At 38.5% G+C, this 21272-nt stretch overlaps 1 protein-coding gene across 12 annotated transcripts in view; it reads right to left on the bottom strand.

The window, feature by feature from the left end:
• dock4 (dedicator of cytokinesis 4) overlaps positions 1–21272 on the bottom strand; it is a 402360-nt gene that overhangs the window by 122952 nt on the left and 258136 nt on the right. For all 12 annotated transcript variants that reach the window (XM_048548410.2, XM_048548411.2, XM_048548409.2 and 9 more), the window contains 3 exons: positions 11713–11840; positions 8454–8588; positions 1153–1251 (listed from right to left, as the gene is read on the bottom strand). In XM_048548410.2, coding sequence (XP_048404367.1) covers positions 1153–1251; positions 8454–8588; positions 11713–11840 — 362 coding nt within the window. The remainder of the gene's footprint in view (positions 1–1152; positions 1252–8453; positions 8589–11712; positions 11841–21272) is intronic.

Here is a 21272-nt window from a genome sequence, read left to right on the forward strand (position 1 = left end):
TGGTCTCCTCTACATCGGTGATACCAAGCACAGACTCAGTGACCCATTCACGGAGCAGCTGCGCTCTGTACACTATAATCAGCAACGCTTCTGGTTGTCAACCATTTTAACTTCCCCTCCCACTCCCTGAGTGACATGTCCATCCTGGGCCTCCTCCAGTGTCACAATGACATCACACTCAAACTAGAGGAACAACACCTCATATTCCACCTGCGGAGCCTATAGCCTGATGGCTTCAACATAGAATTCACTAGTTTCAAAACCTCCCCACCCCCAGCCTCATCCCACGTCTAACCCTCCCTCTCATCCCTGCCTCCTTGACCTGACTCAAACTGTCCATCTTCTTTCCCAACTTATCCAGCCCACCCTTCCCACTGACCAATCCCCACCACTTCCCACCTGCATCTCCTCTCACCATTCCAGCTACCGTTCCCAGCTCCAACCCCTCCTCCCTCGAATTATTTCCTTCCCTCTCCCGAACGGTGATGAAGGGTTCCCACCCTAATCATTGATTTTCCTGCTTCTCTGCTGCTGCCTGACCTGAATTTTTACTGACACTCAACAATTTCCAGTTCGTCAATAGACTCTTAATTCCAGATTTTTAATGATTTCAAATTCTACCATCTGTCATGGCAGAATTCAAACACAACTCTCAATTACCTGAGTCACTGGATGAATAATCTAATGGTCATATCATTAGGCCATCACCTCTCTGTATTTTTATCTAGGCTGCTGATTCTGAGCATTCCTCTACATACGTATATTTCAAAAGTGGTTAAGCTTTTCTCATCTCTTTATTCAGAAGCCAAATTGAGTGCACCGAGTACAACCTTCTACATAGGTCACTGTACTAGGCCATTTCTTAAAATGTTCTTAAAACGCTTAGGGTTTTTGGATTTCCAGGTGCTATACAAGTCTCTATAACACTTCGCTTTAATAACTAATCAATCATTGAGCCATGAGTGTTTTAACTTGCTCACTGTCTGTATCCAGGTGCTTACAATCTTGATTCTCTTGTCTTGTTTTTAGTTCTAACATTGCCTTGGCTTTATTTTTGTTCAGTCCAAAAGGTTCATTGGGTCTCTTCACCAGGCCTTCTATAGTTTCTAAAGCAGGCCCATGTACGGCTACACATAGGTGCAGTTGACTCACCCGGAGATCATCTTTGCTGGTGAAGCTTTCCAGAAGTTGTTGATAATGTTTATCTGTCATTTGCCTTAGCAGAGCAAGCAGACATGCCACAAACTCACCCTGTTAGAAAACAAACAAAAAATAAGCTAACATTTTCACAGGAATTTACAGAGGGAATGATAATTTCAGGCCTTTAAAACTGTGTGTAATTTATGAACTTCTATCCTTAAATAAAAAAAGAATGGATTCTCATCAAAAAGGGCTCAGCTGCATGACAGGTAGAACAGCATGGTTACAGCAGAAACAGAAATACATTTCTTTGAATTGTGCATCATTTAAAATGTCTACATCTACAATCAGTCATAAAAAGTGAGGTGGCACAGTGGTTTGCACTGCTGCCTCACAGCATCAGGGACCTGGGTTCAATTTCACCCTCAGGCAACTGTCTGTGTGGAGTTTGCACATTCTCCCTGTATCTGAGTGGGTTTCCTATGGGTGCTTCGGTTTCTTCCCACAGTCTAAAGATGAGCAGGCTAGGTGGATTGGCCATGCTAAATTGTTCATCGTGTTCAGGGGTGTGTAGATTTATAGAGGGATGGATCTGGGTGGGATGCTCTGAGGGTTGGTGTGGACTTGTTGGGCTGAGGAGCCTGTTTCCACACTGTAGGGATTCTCTGAAGTTATTTTGTAACTAAACAGGTGGCCTTTTGGCCCATTATTTCTGTGTTGATTCTTTGAAGTAGCTATACAATTATCTCCACTCTTCTGTTCGTTCTCTCTCTCTCTCACACACACACTTCCCCCCCCCATAGCCTGACAAATGTTTCCTTTTCAAGAAATAACTCACTGTCACTGTCCAGGTTTGTTGCTGGAGAATGCCAATTAGCTAAATTTCCGGGGAGCTGGCTGTAAATGTCTGTCAGCCATGGCATGAACTGGTACAGCTGGAAATAGACAGGTGTGATTCAAGTTGGCAAAGTGTAAAAGGATGGAAGAATTATGATTTGAGGGAGCCATGAGCTGTTTTTTTTCACATAAGTCTTACAATTATAATTTGAATTGAATTTGAAATAAAAGTCAGATTTTAGAAATCTTACTTTACAATGGTGCAGGCAGCACAAGATAAACTTGATGGCATTTGTTTGAAGGTGTTGGTTTTCTTTCTTCAGTCAAATCCTGAGGCAGCACAATATTTGCTTCGTTACTGTTTTATGCAAGTTTTGATCAGTTTGAGTACCTGGCTTATGCTCAAAATCTGAATGTGAGTCTCCATGCTATCTGATAGCAGACTACAAATGTACATGTGAGAACTTATTGATGTAAGAAGCACGCTGGTGGCTCGTGTTATGGTGGACTAAGGCTTGGCCCTCTTGTTCCAGGTCACTAGGTAATGAAGCACATCAGTTAGGTGATCTATCTATAATTGCTGTCACAGCCTCTCTCACCTATGCCTACATAACTAAAGCGCTGGATGTGACATGCCCTGCACTGTAAATGCTAATGATTGAGACCTGCAGGGTGTTTAATCAGAGAGCTACAAGCGCAGTATTTGTATTTAATAATTTTGGTGTCCAATAAATCTGATTCACAGAACAGGTGTTCAAAACTTGGCATGATGCTGTTTTGACAAGTTTCCAAAAACATGGAAGAACAGAAATTTCACTTGAACAATTGTGTAATGCTTTGAATGCCACGGTCAAGAATCAGAATACAACCACTCAGTTTACACAGAGGAAAATAATATTAAACACTGTTTACGAAACTTCACTAAATTATGGCAGCTTTTTAGACAGCATGTCTATTGACATAGTTAATCCAAAATTAGCAACTTCAATCTAAGTAAAGATAGATATGAAGGTATGAGTAGCGAGTCAGTTGTGCAGAATGGCAAAATACATTAAAAGGTATGTTGCTATACAGGCAATGGTTAGAGGTGGCACGGTGGCTCAGTGGTTAGCACTGCTGCCTCAGAGCGCCAGCGACCCAGATTCAATTCAAGCTGTTTGACAGTCTGTGTGGAGATTGCACATTCTCTCCATGTTAGCGTGGATTTCCTCCCACAGTCCAAAGGTGTGTAGGCTGGATAGACTGGCCGTGCTAAATTTCCCACAGTGTTCAGGAGTGCCTAGGTTAGATGGATTAGCCATGGGAAATGTTGGGTTTCAGGTGTAGAGTAGTGGCGTGGGACTGGGTGGGATGATCTTCAGAGATTTGGTGTGGACTTGTTGGGCTGAATGGTCATTGACATTGTCAATCGACATTGCAAGGATTCTTAAAACAACTTAAAGAATTAAGACATGGTTTACAACATGACAGGAATTGATGCACTGGCCCTTGCTGCTTTTTGCGTACAATAATGACTTGGATATGAACATAAAAGCAAGTTTACAGAATTAGCAAGTTTACACAAGAGATGAAAATTGTCGGTGGTGTTGACAGAAGGGAGGATGGTCTACAGCTACAGGCTTATATTCATCAGCTGGTAAATTGGGCACAGTAATGGCAGATGCAATTTATTCCTGAGAAGTGCAGGGTGATGCATTTTGGGAAGTCCAATTATGGACGGAAGGTAGGCTCCTCTGAGGAACAAAGGGAACTTGGTGTACAAGTCCACAGATCCCTGAAGGTGCTAGCACAGGTAGACAAGATGGTGAAGATGTCATAGAGGAAGTTTGCCTTCATTAACTGGGGGGTAGGATATTGAAGCAAGGAAGTCTTACTACAACTTGATGATTTGGCCATAGATGTAACACTATGTGCAGTTCTGGTCACCACACTATCAGAAGAATGTGATTGCACTGGAGAGGGAATACAAGAGATTCCCCAGGATGCTGCCTGGGATTAAAAAGTCCCTGTTATGAGCAAAGACTGGATAGGTTGAGTTTGTTTTCCTTAGAACGGTGGAGCCTGGGGTGGGTTTATGATGGGGGGAACTGACTGAGGTATACAAAATTATGAGAGACACAGAGCAGATCGTGAGAATCCTCTCCCCATTGCTGATGTATCTAAGATCAGAGGGCATAAGCTTAAGATAGCAAGTAATTGTTTTAGGGGAGATCGGAGAAATTTTTTTTCACCCAAAGAGTGGGAGAAATACAGAATATGCTGCCTGAGCGAGTGGATGAATTAGGTTTTATCACAATATTTACGTAGTATCTGGATGAGCACTTAAAATGCCAGGGCACATTAAGCTATGGGCCAACTGCAGGTAAATGGGATTTTTGCAGTGCTATTTGTTGGTTGGCCTATACATGGTGGGCCAAAGGGCTATTTCAATGATGCATGACTCTATAGCATTCATTTCTATTCAGAATTAACAAAGTCAACATGAAAATTAAGCCAACCGTAGCTAACAAAGCAAGTCAAAGGTTGTATTCAGAGGAGGAGGAGGAGTTTTATGCAGATTCTTCAAAATATAGTTGGCATGGGGATGGGAGCTTCTGTGAATACAGCAAAGGAAGACCAAGGAGAATAAAACTTGAATTTTAACTAGCCAGAAACAGATTGATTGTATGTAAAAAGAACAAAGTTAACGAACAAACTTAGTTCCATTACAAAGACAGAAAAAATTATGATTGGGTAATATGGAAATGGCAGAGGAAATTCATATGACTTGGTGTCTATCTTCTCACAGCAAGATAAGAAAAAATCTCTCAGAAATTGATATCCAAGAGACTACTGAGAATTTGGTATTGAAAGAAATTAGTATTAATTAACAAAAGAAAAAAAAAGTAGCATTGGAAAATTTAGTGAGGCTGAAAATGTATAAATCCCTTGGAGCCATTGTTGAATATTACAAAGTGTTGAAAATGCTGGCTCTAGAGGCAGTGCGAAATCAATAGTCGTCTTTCAAACTTCTATAGATTCTGGAAGGATGCCTGCAGACATGATGGTTGCAAGTGTAGTCTGCTATTCAATAAAGGAGGGGGAGTGAATGCAATGAATTACAAACCATTTATTCTGACAATGGCAGTAGGGAAAATGCCAGGATATAGAAAATAATAAAATTGGCCAGAGTCAACACAGTTTTATCAAAGGGAAATCAAGTTTGACAAGCCTGGTGGACTTTGAGGTTATTATTATCAAGGTAGATAAAACCAGTGGATGTGGTGAATTTAGATTTTTATAAGATTTTGAAAAAGTAACATACAGGAGGCCAGTAAGCAAAGAAAGCATATGGGCTTAAGTCAGAATGTGTAATGGATTGAGAACTGATGGATGACCGTGAACAGAGAGTAGGAATTCTCACTAGATGCAAGCAAAGTACCAGAGGTTTGGTAGCCTGCAAATGTTGCAAATTTTGAAATGGGTGAATAAACTAAATAACTATAGGCTAGTCACTCTGATCTCAGTGGCGGGCAAGTTAATGAAGTTTATATTGAGATATAGGATTAGCTGTCACTTGGCAAAGCAGGATTATTCAGGCCTAGTGTGGTATTGTTAAAGGAAGATCGTCTCTCACTAACTTAATTGAATTTTTTGAGAAATAACAAGCAGGAATGGTGAGGGTAGTACAGTTGATGCATTTGTCAAGGTCTATTAACTGTCAAGAAAAATGAAAACACATAAGGTACAAGGGAACGTGGTGTGTTGGATCCAAAATGGGCTTGGTGGCTGGAAACAAAGGGTAACAATCAGCAGGTATTTTTACAAATGGAAAGCATGTTTTTGCAAATGACAACTGGTTTTTGCAAATGACAAATTGTGGATGGTGCAAAAATTGACTGGGCAGTTAATAGTGAAGTGGATGACTGTCGACTGCAGGAAGATATCAATGGCTTGGCTGAGCGGCAGAAAAGTGGCATATGGAATTCAGAGAAATAAGAGATTATGCACTGGTGGAGGGCAAACCATTGAGGACCGAGAACAGGAGGAATTTCTTCACTGAAAGAGTGGGGAATCTAATGCAAGTTAAGTCATTGAGTGTGTTAAAAACAGAGACTGATAGATTTCTATGTGGTAATGACATCAAGGAATATGGGGACAGCACACAATAATGGCAGTCAGTTATAATCTAGTTGAATGATGTTGAGCAGACTCGAAGGGCCAAATGGCCTGTTCCTTTTCCTGCATTTCTGACATGAGGTAAGAAATGGACATCTATTTTTCCATTGTATACATATGATGGAACAAAAAGCAACTCAAAATGATCCAGTAAAAACATGTGATCAGAGTTGAAATACGTGACTCAGTTCCTGTCAGAACTTTCCTGTGCACAATTATTTTCTCAATTTTGATGTGACTTCTGCAGAATGAAGTCACAATCCCATAATCAGCAATTTGAAAATGTTTGCCATTTTTGTTGGTTGTGTTTGAAGTAAAAATACTTCAACTCTGAACTAGAAGGTCATGGGATCAACTATTGATTTCGCACTGCCTCTAGAGCCAGCATTTTCAACACTTTGTAATATTCAACAATGGCTCCAAGGGATTTATACATTTTCAGCCTCACTAAATTTTCCAATGCTACTTTTTTTTTCTTCAACCAAGAAGTTGCAAGCATTCTGAGTTTTTAATTTATTCTGAGATGATAAAATCTTTAAAATATATCTGACCAGGTAGTAGGTCTTCCATATCTCACTAATTCAATGGACAGCAGTAGGAACTAGTGAGTTTTGAGAAGATTTGTTGCAGTATGAACATTAGAGCACAGTGGCTTAGGTGCACTGTCATTTTAGCTTGGATTGTGTGCTCAAGTGTCACACTAAGACTTGATCCCATGACCTTCTAGTTCAGAGTTCAATTAAAGAGGTCTTGTGGCAGTGTTAGCAATCTGCCCCTTAGTCAGAAGATTCAGTTTCAAGTCCCGCTCCAGGCTACAATGAGTCACTGTTTCTTACTGTAGGAAATCAGACTTTTTGGGAAGCTGTTAGACTAAGATGGCTGGACAGCCAGCGTGGATCAGACTGGTATCAAAAGCACAGGATTTAATCTCTTTCTGGCCAAGATGAATTCAGGATTTGCCTCCTTGTCTTCTTCACAGCGCATGGGTCAGATCTGTCTTCAGGGTTAAAAAAAAGCTCAAGAAGATAGGATGAACATTAGAGCACAGTGGCCTAGGTGTGCTGTCATTTCAGCTTGGATTGTGTGCTCAAGTGTCTGAGGAAGGGTCATCAGACTCAAAACGTTAACTGCTTTTTCCTTCACAGATGCTGCCAGACCTGCTGGGCCTTTCCAGCAACTTTGTTTTTGTGTGTATGTGAGAGAAGATAGGATGATGTGGGCTCAATCATAATGCAACAACTGCTGAAGTCAGGCAAAATTTTGTGGCCTCCGCACCAGCAAGTTTGTAGGCAGTGTATTATGAAATCCCCTGAGTGGTCTTCTCGTTGCCCTGTCTGCAATTTTACCACATTGATTAAAAAGAAAAGTCACTTCCCACCCATTACCAGGGCAGTTGCTGCGATGACAGTCCTGCAAGACAGTCCTCAGCAGGTATAATGCTGCGACGAGTGGAGAAACATTCACCACCAATTGACTCTTCAGGTGGCCGGGGCAAAACTCTGTCACATAAGACATCCTACTCCATAGTACTTCCCATCAAAAGTATCTCCTAATTAGTCAGTTAAAACTAGGCACTTGCATTTGCTATGCTTTTTATTCCCTTTTACAATGAATGTTCCATCTTGTATTTAGCTGGTTTAGGAATTTGATATTGCAGATGCAAAGAAATTATTTACACTGGTGCTAGATAAACTCTTGAGGGGCAATCTGGAACAAAGGGGCAAAACCTCAAATAGAGGTAAGTATCTCAGAAAAGAAGTCATATTTCACAAGAACTGTTGTGGGAACGTAAAACACGCTGTGCTAAAAAACTGGATTGTGAGTCAAAACTGAGACTGATGGGTTTTTGTTCGACACGGAAATCAAGGAATATGGAGTAATGGTGAGTAAATATAGAGTTAAGTTATAGGGCTTGTAGCCTGCTTTTCTCTCCCAAATCTGTGCCGCAGAAGGTGTTTAAAAAATGGCGATGTTGTAACCTAAAAAAGTTATTTCATATGTTATAAATGGTAGTACAAGGATTTTATAAAACTATTAACCAAATGGAAAGTTTTACTGTAAATGGTTACAATTTAATATTGTATTGCAAGTAATACATGTGTGTCTTTATTAACATATGACTAGATAGGGCATATTTTAAATTTTTGCCAGTACAATATTTCCCCTAGGAAATGTCGGTCAACTAGACGATGTCCAGAGTTTGACCATGAGCAGTACAATAAATACCAAGAGGAAAAACAGAGTCCAAAAAAAATCTCAGAATAAATGCACTAGCAAGGAACTTACTTCTTACAGTATATGACATACTGTTTACTTACAGTCACGTCCTGAAACTGCAGTCGAATTGTCGGTCCAGAGGGCTGTGACCTGTTGCTGATTTCTAATATGGTTCTCAGCAGCACACCTAGCAAGCTGTCTACAAGCATGTCCACCTCCTCCGAAGCAGTTATTTCCTGAATGATAATAAGATAATTGCAACAGTTGCCAAATAAATTTACATACAATTCACAGCACAGAAACAGGCCACTGAGGCAAAAAGAGAGTCTTGTCAATATTTATTTTGACAAGGCCACATTTCAAGAAGTTGGTGCAAGCTAGGTTTGTATCTGAAACGATCAATAAAACTGCACACTTGCTGAATGTTGAACAGGCTTAGCAAACCTAGCTGCAAAATCCCAATTGCATTGTGTAGTTTTCAAAACATTGTTTACAATATCATTGTGTCTAAGATGTACTTGAGCTAATGACTTTCCTGTTAATAAATGACACATACAATAAGAGACTAGACTTTGATGGACACAAAATATAAATGGGGTCCTTTTCCTTCTCCTATGATAAATATATATTCAGCCACATAATGAACAACAGTATCAGCAAACACGATTTAAACACAACTTATTTGCGGAAATGGGTTAGTCTAAAATAAATTGGTGAACTTTCAATTAGAAGAAAGATTTTTAACGTTCTGGTTGTTTCTGTTCTGGTCAACAAAGCAGGTCAAACCCTAATTAAGAAATTTCATCACAAAAATGGTATCGTTTTATTTTCATTAATTAGTGCAGTTCCCCCCACCCCTAAAAAAATTCACAGCATAGGTATCCTGAATATCAGTTGTTAACTGTTTTTGTTCATAATTTTGATCACACAACCTGCCAAAGAGTCTGAGGTGTGGAGGAAGCTCACTATTTCCATACCTTTGTTACACTAGGCAGTGGTTTTGGAGTACCCCATAAGACCATCTGGGAGAAAGGTGTTGATGAACATGCAGTTTCCACCATTTGTCATGGTCGAACCATTGAAAGTCAAAACCTTGACTCCAACTTGGAATTGCAGGTTTGCTCCAGGTCTTTTTCATCCAGAAGGCTGCCCGAAATGCCAAGTTGTATCTATGATAACCCTGTGGTGCATCCTGAAAAACTCCACAAATAGTGAAGTTTCAGAATGCCCTGCCACCCAGAGCAAGAGTTGTTTGTAAGGGACGGATGGAGGCTCCATTCCTGAAAGGCCCTTCTGGAAACTAGCCAAAATGACCTGATACTGTAGGATCCTGACTTAGCTTGGAAATAGTTCAATAACTACAGCAATTCTCATCAAAGCAGCCATGGATTTTTGAGATCCAGTTTAGTAATGGTTAGCCTGAAATAAAACCTTGCTTGAAAGATCATTGTTTCCTATTCAACAGCCTGGACTCAATAATTACGTAGGTCAGTAAATTTATTGCATTAGTCATCTGATTAATACTTAATTACATAACATACAGCAACAGAGAAAACAGCAACCAGTTGAGGCCAACACCAAAATAAACTTCAATGTCACTTCAATCATAAGATATCAGCACAGTTTACAGTGCTTTATTCTGAATTTAATAAAAATGATTGACCATTGTTTAGGGTATTGCATTTGTGTATTTCTTTGCTGGGGTGAGAACACAGAGATTTTGGGTAGGCAATTAAGTCACATGCGGAAGGAAGCAGATGCAGTGGGAATGGATTTTCTGATGGTGAACGAAGGGAACAATACAAAGTTGCATTGAGTGAAAAGGGAACAAAGGATAATAGTCATTATTTCTAAAGTCAATACATCAGTCAGCTTGTTCCGGACTCAATCCAGACATGAAGGATAATTGGAGAACCTATACACTGCAAATCAGAGACAACAATGGATTATTGACATACATTGACTGGGAGGTATTGTGGGATTTATAATTTAAGGCAATGAAATTGTTCAGCCTTGACAGCGCGTTACAGATCATAACTGAAATTAAGCTAAATGTAAGAGGGAAAAATTTGGAAGAACAAATAACAAGTGAATGACTGGTTCATTAATTAACTTTAGTTGCAGTTAATTGCCTTAGAGAATTTGGTGAAAATTCATTGGTTGGTAAGTGATTAAATCATCAGTGAGAGGATAAAGAAATCATTGATTACAATTTAGCTAATTGTCCCAAAGGCATGTTAATCCATGTCCAATGAACCAAGTCGAGACATAAACTGATGAACTCCTTCAAAAGTCAATATATGGAGATTTCAAGACAGATTCTTCAAGGGTATTTGTTCATTTATCTAAACTATTTAGAAATTATCCAGGATGGAAAAGATTGTCCAACAGGCAGTTAAAATATTGGGGGAGCTTTAAATGTGCAGGGTGCAAGACAAAACAGTAATGGATTTGAATAATACCTGAACTGTGCTAAAGTATGATAATCATTAGGAGAGTTTAAGCTTAAGGTGGGAGGGTCCAAAACTAGAGGGCAGAGATTTAAGGTGAGGGGAGGAAGATTTAAGTAGGACTTGAGGGGTGGGTGACATTTTCACACAGAGGTGGTATGTATACAGAATGAACTGCCTGAGAGAGTGGTAGATGCAGGTACAGTCACAACATGTAAAAGACATTTGGACTGGTACATCAATAGAAAAGGTTCAGAGGGATATAGGGCAAACACAGGCAACAGAATTAGTTTGGTTAGAAAACCTGTTCAGCATTCATGAGTTGGACTGCCTGGTCTGTTCCTGCAATGTATGACTCTGACTCTATAAGAAGAACCAAGCCAACTCAGAGTCGATATAGAATCAGCTGTGCCAAAATGCTCAGATGAAGTGATCTGATTTTCTCAAAACTACACATGCAAGAGATTTTTAGGTGAGGATGGCATCAGGCAAAAATAAAACAAATAGGTAACATTCAAGGAAACTGAATATACACTTAAGGGATATAGAGACAGTCAAGGGAATGGAATTGCCAAGACTTTTCTAAAGGGTGCTGGAGTAGATTTGAAAGGCAATTTGGCTTCGCTGTACCAGTCACTGGGAAAGTCATAATGGTTAATAAAGTTCTACAATTTTTAAGTAGTAACCAGTGATTGCCACTTCAGTTTTCCTGATGTTTAAATGGAAAAAAGTGCAACTAAGCCTTTCAGGTTCTACCTGGAGGACAAGGCTTAAACTAACCAAAAGGATACTTAACACAAAAATAATTTTAAAATGTAAACATTACTGAGAATTGCCATTTCAAAGTCTGAGAGCTGTTTGCTTGAAAAGTTTAATCTCTAATCTGATCCTGTCTCTCTGAAATACTCACAGAGCTGTCCTTCTTGATCAGACAAAACGTTGTGCTAAGGATGCGTGCACACATGGTTAGATCCTTCTGTTCTTGCAAATGCATGTGGAGATGGTGTAGAACCACAGGTAGGAGAATGCAGCGAGAATCTGGAATAAGATGGTCAACACAAAATGCATCGGTCTCAATGATGGTCATGATAGTATTGCAGCTGAATACCTCAACTATGCCCCGAGTGTTTTATCTGAACTCTTGCTTTGTACTGGTACCAAATTTAGCCACACCTCATGAAAAGTCAAGTTATTTTGTCTTTTCTTACTGACTTTATTGGTATGATTTCTTCCCAGGTTGTTTGAAGAAAGACACAATGTAAAGGAATACATGCAATGGCTAAATTACTCCTGATGATCACCCGTTCTAATTATTGTAATACAGCCATATATAATATAAAACAGTCCAGAATCTAGACCTGTATGTTTAAAGAGCCCAGAATACAATGTCAATATTTACATTCTTAATGAGGGACAACACCAAACTAAACCAAAGGGGAAAATTGTTTCATGTCTGGCATAACACCAAGGATTTAATTTTACTCTCCTCTAACTGCTACCATTTGTCTGAAATCTCAAACCTCTGCTCAGCATAGAAGGAGTGGTACACTCTTGAAGGAACTGTACTTCAAGACAGAAATTAAACCATGGTCTAACTTCATCTAAGATGTATATAAAAGGTCCCATGACACTATTCTGAAGAGGAGTGGCGAAGATTTCCTGTGACCAGATCAGTACTTATCCCTCAAACAACATCACTAAAAACAGGTTACCTGGCCATTGTGTCATTGTTTTGTATGGGAGATTGCTGCACTCATGATTGGTAGACATATATTCTTCTAACAACAGTGATGACTTTTTGCAAATACTTCATTGGCTGTCAAGCAATCAGGATGACCAAAATGAAGTGCTTTATAACCTATAATTCTCATTTAGACATAACTTAGATCAGGAGTATTTTGATGAATTTGTAGGATTTAAATAACCAGCCATTAGAGAAGAAGCTGTCTGAGAATGCTGCCTTCCTTCATACAGACTGCTTAATTTTAATAAGCTTGCTATGCTATAAAAATCCAGATATTTTAAGGACTGGGAATTTTGGTCTCCAGAAAATACACTTCCACACTTCAGGAAACATGCAAAATGCTGGGCTTCATTTCAGTTGTAACAGCGATCTTCGGTCAGGTGATTTACTAATTTTACAATTTTAGTGACAGAAATTAACAAGCAGTACACTTCACGTGGGTAAGAATACTGTTGTGCCGAAAGCTGTCATAAGATGTAACACCTAATCTAATGGAATCCAGTTTGATGCTATTTATAACTATTCATGAATAACTAAGAGTAGCTATGCATAAAATAACGAACAAAATCTAACATTAGACTATCCATCTGCATTTCAAGTTTTAACCCAAAAGCCTTGAATGGAATAAAATATCAATCGAGAAGTATTACTTGAAGGTCCCTAGAATTTCTGAAACTTCAGTGAAGGGGTCTTATTTTTCTATAAGTTGGAGCTCTTCTGCTTTTCAAATGCAAGTGTTTAACCTCTGCATTGGATCCTCCCACCTTTTACATAATGCTGTATCATTTTATGTTTGTTTTTTAAGATTCCCTACAGTGTGGAAACAGGCCCTATTTCTTAATTATTCATTTAAGATTCCTCTATGAAGTCTATCTAGTCAATTTATTTGTCATATTCTATATTCATGTCTAGAAATGTTTTTCATCTCACCCTTATATTCAATCTTAAATGAATCCTTAATTAAAAATTTATGAGTACAGATGTTTCTTTTCTCTTTCTTTATAAGTGTTGCGTTATCCTGGTTTCTGATGGTAATCATGTGACAAGCATTTTTGCTGTCCTTGGCAGTTGAATGGTTCTTCTGAGCCAGAAGGCCCAGGTTCAAGTCCCACATGCAGCAGAGGTGTTTAATAATATCTCTGAGCAGGTTGATTAGAAAATATAGACAGTTGGATAGTTCTAGCATTCCTCCTGTAATTAATGTTTCACTGTCAAGCCCAGGTATGACGTTGCCATACATCTTTCCAGGCCTTCTTTACAGTAATTAAACAATTGTTTACACCTTCTTACTGCTTGTACTGAGTACTAACATGTGCCATCTCCACATCTCCTTCTAGGTATTTCTCTTTCTTTCCAGTTGTGATGGAATTTTTCATGGTTACCTGCTGCATTAATCTTTATCTTTGAATGATTTTAATATCAACATGTGACCTAATTCGTTATACCTATTTCTGAATTAAATTTCTCAATTGTCTTAGGCCTAACCATCTTCAGCTGCTTCATTAGTGATTCTTTTTCCATCATGACATTAGAAGCGGGGACATTCACAAATCACAGCACAATGTTCATCACTGTTCATGGTTCCTCAGATACTAAAGCAGTCCATGTCCAAATGCAACAAGACCTAGGCAATATCCTGACTTGGGCTGAAAAGCGGAAAGTAACATTCACGCCACACAAATGTCAGGCAATAGCCATCTCCAATAAAAAATAATCTAACCATTGCCCCTTGACCATAAACTGAACTGGGCTAGCCTTATAAGTACAATGGCTACAACAACAAGTTCAAAGTCCAGGAATGCTGCAGCGAATAACTCATCTCCTGACTCTCCAAAACCTGTCCACTATCTACTGGGCTCAAGTGAGGAGTGTTATTCAATATTATGCACTTACCTGGATAAGTAAACCTCCAATAATACTCAAGAAACCCATCGTTATCCAGGACAAAGTGGCCCATTTGAATGGCACCACATCCACAAACATCCATTCTGTTCACCATTGACGCTGTGTGTACCGTCTATAAGATGCACTGCAGAACTTCCCCAGCACAGACAGACAGTTTTTTTTCAAGCCTAGAACCACTAACATCAAGGAGGAAATGGGCAGCAGATATAAGTGAATATTACATCCTGCAAGTTCCCCACCGAGCCACCAACCATCCTGATTTGGAAATGTATCATTGTTCCTTCAGTGCCATTGGGTCAAAATCCTCTATTATTTTTCCTAAATTGCATTGTTGGTCTACCGACAGCATATAGACTGGTGCGGTTCAAGGAGGCAGTTCATTACCACCACTTGCTCAAGGGCAATTATGGACAGGTAATAAACGGTAGCCAAGCCAACAATGTCCACACCTCAAGTGAATAAAAGAACACCTACATTTCTAATCAGGTACAGTTATATGAGGTTGTGAAAGGTGATTAATTCTAAAACTAGCACTTACATTCCAAACAATTGAATACTTCTCTCAACAGACCTCTAGGAATCAAAGTTCTCCCTTCTCCTCTCTAAATATAATATTATTATTGAATAAAATAAAATCACCATATTGCAGATGCTGGACATGTGAAATTAAACAAACACTGGAGATATTTGGTCAGTCTAGTAGCATCTGTAGACAAAACAGTTCATGTTTTGGCTCGAATGTGACTTTCCTTTAGAATAGAACATCACTCTCCACAGATGCTGCCAGACCTAAAGATTATTCAATATATCATCATTTTTGATTTAGCTAATTATCTCCAAATGTAGGCATCACCACAGCACTATGAGAAAATAGACACTGGAATTTACATAGTTAATAAATATAAGCAGAGTTACAAAAACAGAAGTTGCTAGAAAAACTCAGCAGATTTAACAGAAACTCTGGAGAGAAAGCAGAGTTATTGTTTCAGATCCAATGACCCTTCTTCAGAATGCAAAACATTCACGTTATCCTTTGTGAATCCTTCTTGAATTATTTTTGTTTAACTATCAGCACATTAACATATCTGTTCCCAGTTCAAGCTCTGCTGGATTTTGAACTTACTTTATCAGAGCATTTATACAGGCTCTAATTTCGGCTGACTGAAATACACAAGGACATTTTCACCAATTATCACTGTAGCAGACACAGTGCTTGAAACAACAATTTCATTGGGCACTGCACTGGAAAGCAGAATATTTTTACATTATCACCAACAACAGATATTGCTGGAAAAGCTCAGCAGATCTAGCAGCATCTGTGAAGAGAAGTCAGAGTTAACATTTCAAGTCCAGTAACCCTCTCTTAGGAATTCAGGCGCACAGTTCTCCGAAAGTGGATTCACAGGTAGACAGGGCAGTGAAGAAGGCTTTCGGCACACTGGCCTTCATCTGTCAGGGTATTGACTATTGAAGTTGGGAAGTTATAATGCAGTTCTACATGATGTTGGTGAGGCTGCACTTGGAGTATTGTTCAGTTTTGGTCACCTTGCCATAAGAAGGATGTTATTAAACTGGAAACAGTGCAGAAGAAATTTACAAGGATGTTGCCACGACTCAAGGGACTGACTTAGACAGGGAGGTTGGATAGGCAAGGACATTCTTCTTCAGAGTAGAGGAGACTGAAGTTGGGGGGGGGGGTGGTGTCTTATAGAAGTGTATAAAATCATGAGTGGCAAGGATAGGGTGAAAGCACTCAGTCTTTTTTCCAAAATTGGGGAATTGAGGACTAGAGTCAGATTCAAATTCAGGTAAGAGGGGAAAGAATACATGGGAAACTGAGGGCAAACTCTTTTACACAGAAGGTGGTATACTTATGGAATCAGCTGCCAGCTGAAGTAGTTGATGTGGGTACATTAACAACATTCAAAAAACAATTGGACAAATACATGAACAGAAAAGATTTAGAAGGATATGCACCAAATACAGGGAAATAAGATTAGAGTGGAATGATTAGTTTGGGCCAAAGGGCCTGTCTCCATGCTGTGGGACTCTATGACTCTATAAAGCTGACACTTTTACAGCAAGAAATCAAATAGGTTTTAAAAGACCTTTTAAGGGGCAGTAAATTCGTAATACAGTTTACTTGTTTTGAGCTGATGGAGTGTTTTATCACTTTAATGTTTCAAGCATAGCCATTAACTATTGCAGACCATAAAACACATAGGTGCAAAAATGTGTTAATGTAGCATCAGCTGAAGTGGTACTGCTCAAGCTGGTGTCAGAAAGCACTATTGTAGGACTCTACCTGCAATGCCCCAGCGTAGGTTTTCCTATTTTATCTCTTAAAGTACTTCAACAGGGTTGTGCAGGTAGCAGCCTACAGTGCCAGTTGCTCCTGACAATGAACATTCTCTGCATTTAACTACTATTTTAATGAACTACTCCTCTCTATGACCACTACTCATTCCAACGTCCTAAGCACCCACTGCATTATTTAAGAAAATTAGTAGGCTGAGCTCAACCTTGTTCTCAAATTTGTCAGACAATGTATGTTCTAACATTACTGGCTCAACTAAGATTATTTATAACCTTTTGCATATTAATTTCCATCACAATTACTCAATCTTTGTTGTTGCATAATAATGAAATAATCGTACAGGAAAAATTTTGTTTCAGTCCAAATGTCATTAGAATGTCAACATTAACCCATTCATAAATTCAAAACAATCATAATGTCAAAATCTCCATTCACAGTCACATGCAACTTGTGTGCATTTGGTAAATATGTAGCCGCTGCCCACATATGAGTCCAGGATAGTAAGCAGGGAATATAACATGGGGCCAGTAAGTGAAGGAGTTCAATGGTTTGAAATGATTTGAAATAAACAGGCATGGAATTCTGCCAGCCTCCTGTAATCTGGAAAATAAAAATGGTAAACCCTGCTGCATTTCTGGAGCAGTGGACAAGTGTGAACTAAGTTGAGATTGAAGTGGAAATTGACAAGGCGGCAGACAAGTACAGCAGATTTACTGCATATTGCAAACTATTGTACCCAGTTAGTTAACATTGTTTTTCCTGTGAAAGTTACAGCAAATGCAATTGAAAAGTGAATTCGTGGTCTGTAGTTTGTCATGTCAGTCATGAAATCCTAGTAAATAATGCTTCCCTTCCTCCCACACAAAGTAGGTTGGTGGTCATTAGTTTGATAATAATCAACAGAGACAGCAAAGATGATTTCAATCTATCTGGTTGGTCACAGAGTTTAATACAGAGTACAGTACTCACAACACAACTTATTTTCATCAATTGATTTTCTTCCTAAATACCTGGCTGATGCAGAGATTTATAATAACATTACTTTTAATCTATTCAAATTAATTCTCTTCTCTCTTAATTCAGCTAATTCTTCTGATGAACTTCTTCAGATGGCTACTTCCATCTCATTCCAGCAGTTTCTCAAGCTTTTCCACTACTTCAGTCCCTCTTTAAGCAGTCCTACTTTCTGATGCTTACAGTTCACTGTTTCGAACAATAAATAATTGTTCAAAATTGTTGTTCAATACTGATCAATGAATATTATCAAAAAGCTTGCTGAAACCTTAAAATCAATATCTGAGATGGAGGTGGAGAGCTGCCTTTTGGAACAGCTGGAATTCATGTGGTGCAGCTAAACCCATGGCATTATATGGAAGGGAGTCTCAGCATAGTGTAGATGTTGGACAGGCTTTGGGAGTTAGGAAGTGAGCTATTCATTACAGGATTCTAATTCTTGGACTATCAGAAAAGCAGCAGTATTCATGTAGCTGGACTGGTTTAGTTTTTGGTGAATTGTAACTCTCAAGATATTGTTAATGGGGCATTTAGCACTGGTAATGCTATTGAATGTTGAATACCAAGGCGATTTCATTAAATATTCTCTAATTTTGTTGGAGATTATCTTGCCTGGCATGAATCTCACTTGCTGAATATTTTATTGGCAATTGTTTGGTGATATTTGATTTTATTTAATTCATAGTCTTCATACCAATTTACTTCTTGCTTATATACAGGTTTACCTTTTCAATTGTAAAGAGTTAATTTCTTTGTAACTTAAACGGAAACGAGGTGATTTTGAAATATATGCTATATTATCAATATGGAACAAAGTGAGACAAAGGATTGGTTTCCTTCTTTTGAACATTATATGAATTCCATTGACATTCCCACTTTCAAAGTCAAAATTTATCAGGATGTCAACATAACATTCTGAACACTGCTCTACGTTCACTGACAGGCCCAGTTCATTCTTAAGCAAGAAAGAATGTAATGGAGAAACAAATACAGCCTTATTATCCTCACCTGCAAAACATTCTGATTATAGTCAACAGTTAACAAATTATAGCTTTGAGGTAAAGCTTTCATACGTCTACTCCTCTTTGTCTGCAGCTCATCACAGGCCACTTCACAACTGTGACAACAGTCAACACCAACATACCAAGATACACAACAGCAAGTCACATCACTAAGATTTCTTCAACAGCATCTTCCAAACTGTGACCTCCCCTGCCGAGGCACATAAGAACATGGTATAAAAAAATGTATAGACTCAATATTCTGTTTGTCAATATAGTAATTCTGAACTCCAGATATAATTTAGTTTTAAATTTGTTGATTAACTGATCATATCACCTGCAATTCCCCTCAAGTCACTCGGCATCCTGGTTTCAAAATATATTGGCTTTTCTTCAATGTTAAAGGATCAAATTCTTTGAACTCCCTCTTAAAGAGTAATGTAGTGTATGAACATCACATACACTGTAGATTTCAGGCAGGTGATGACTCACCATCACCTTCTCAAGGACCATGAAGAATGGACAATAAAGGTTAGCGTTGGATGCTCCCAGGCAGTCATCATTTGAAGTACAGTCATCATTTTTCAAGCAAACATAGCAGTTAATCTCTGCACGTCGGCCTGATTTTTCAAGAAAGATCTGACAAAACTCAAGAGAATCTGCACTGAATGGCCCTATTTTCATTTGGGGACTAGTGGTATGAAAATATTATGTTGCCATCTTTTAGTTGGAGTTGGGATCCTGAGCTCAAATATTGAATGTGTTATTAATGACTTCATCACATGGGTGAGAACATCAGAACAACAAAGTCCAGAACATCCTATAGTTCATCTTCTTGCCTTCAAAAAAATCCATTGGTGAAAATGTTTGTTTTGTTTTGGAAAGTCAAACATTGCAGAGGAATGTGTCTTTTTTTGCCCTTTTCCTGAAGAGTAAGTGAGAGGGTTGTGTGTGTATGTCTCAGAATATTTCCAGGGATAAGAATTCATAATTCTACATCACTGAACTGTGTATGTCAATCAATTATTTCATCCTTATTGAATAAGGTTTGTATTGATAATAAACCAGCAATTGTATTTATTAGGAAACTTGGTTGAAGGTCCCTTTTCTGTAAAGTGTGACATTGACAAGAAATTTAATTGGTCATCATGATAATTAGAAGAAGTATTTTTATTTTTTTTTCTTTTGACCTGTGGAGTGTGGAACTAAATTGAAAGCACTTCTCAAGCCTTGGTCATAAAAATTGAGCCATAACATCTTTTATATTCATCTGAATCAGGTTGATCAACCTTCAGTCAAACATTTCTGTTCAAAGATGGAATTTTAAAGCAGCACTCCCTGAATATTTCGCTGAAGCATCAATTTAAATTACGTGCAGATGTCTTGGAATTTCAGACAGATGAAAGTTGAGCTAACAAGAATACAATAACATCCTTGCATTGTGATAGCATTAAAATCATCGTTCTCCTCTAATCATAAGAAAATCTTCCTCCCTGTTCCACAATATATAGTAGAAGGTGACATAGGTAAAAGGGCCAAATAGCCCTTTTCTGTGTTCTATAATACCAGATTGTATAAACATCATACAAAGCCTTATCATGCATCTTCCACATCTGATAGATTTTTTGAAGGGTAAACCAATAATCTAAATCATGTAAAATAAAAATATTTCGTATGATTATTAACCGTTTCGACGTTGTGATAAGTTGATATGTAATACATTGAAAACTTCTCTGTAACTGTTATGTGCCTGTTGCTTATCTGTTTTCTTCTCTCCACTGGTGAATCCTACATCACTGTTAAAGAAAAGGAATTAAAAGCGTTTGTTTCCGTAACACTAACTAGTGAGTCTAACCGAGCAAATTTTGACCACTATTCAGTGCTGACGCCTTTGTCAATTATAAAGCAATTAACATATGTGTTTCAAAGTGAACAAGTATACTTCAGTGTATGGTCCAGAGACCAGGAGAGTTCATTGCCACCCCTCTTAAAATTTCTTTTAAAAGTAAGTGGCCATATTCCACTCCTACCAAGTTCTTGACAGAAAAATTGAAAGCAAAGGTATTGACAAATTGTGCACATGCAGAACATACAAAGAACATTTTCAAAGTCTCCTTCCAAAGTTTGGTGCAACCTTGAATTGTCAGACAAAGTTCAAACCCCACTTCAGACACATGCAACAGCTCAAAAACATCAATGGTTATCAAATAAGGGTAAAGGAGAGAAATTATGTTGCTCTCAAGCTGAACTGTATTTTCTTTGATACTTTGGTTTTAGCTGCCTCTCTGATGGTTGTTTGCACTATAAATACTTTCTAATCAACCTGTTCAGAGATAGCATTACATACCTTTGGAGCAGGTGGGACTTGAACCCAGGCCTCCGAGCTCAGAGTTAGGGACAATACAGCTGCACCTTATGGCCCTTTTGCTTGCTTTGTAGACATTTTCAAAACAACCTATTCTGAGAAGTTACTATGCACCTCTAAAGGA

The sequence above is a fragment of the Stegostoma tigrinum genome, chromosome 18, assembly GCF_030684315.1.
Source record: "Stegostoma tigrinum isolate sSteTig4 chromosome 18, sSteTig4.hap1, whole genome shotgun sequence".
In the NCBI taxonomy this organism is placed as follows: Eukaryota; Metazoa; Chordata; class Chondrichthyes; order Orectolobiformes; family Stegostomatidae; genus Stegostoma; species Stegostoma tigrinum.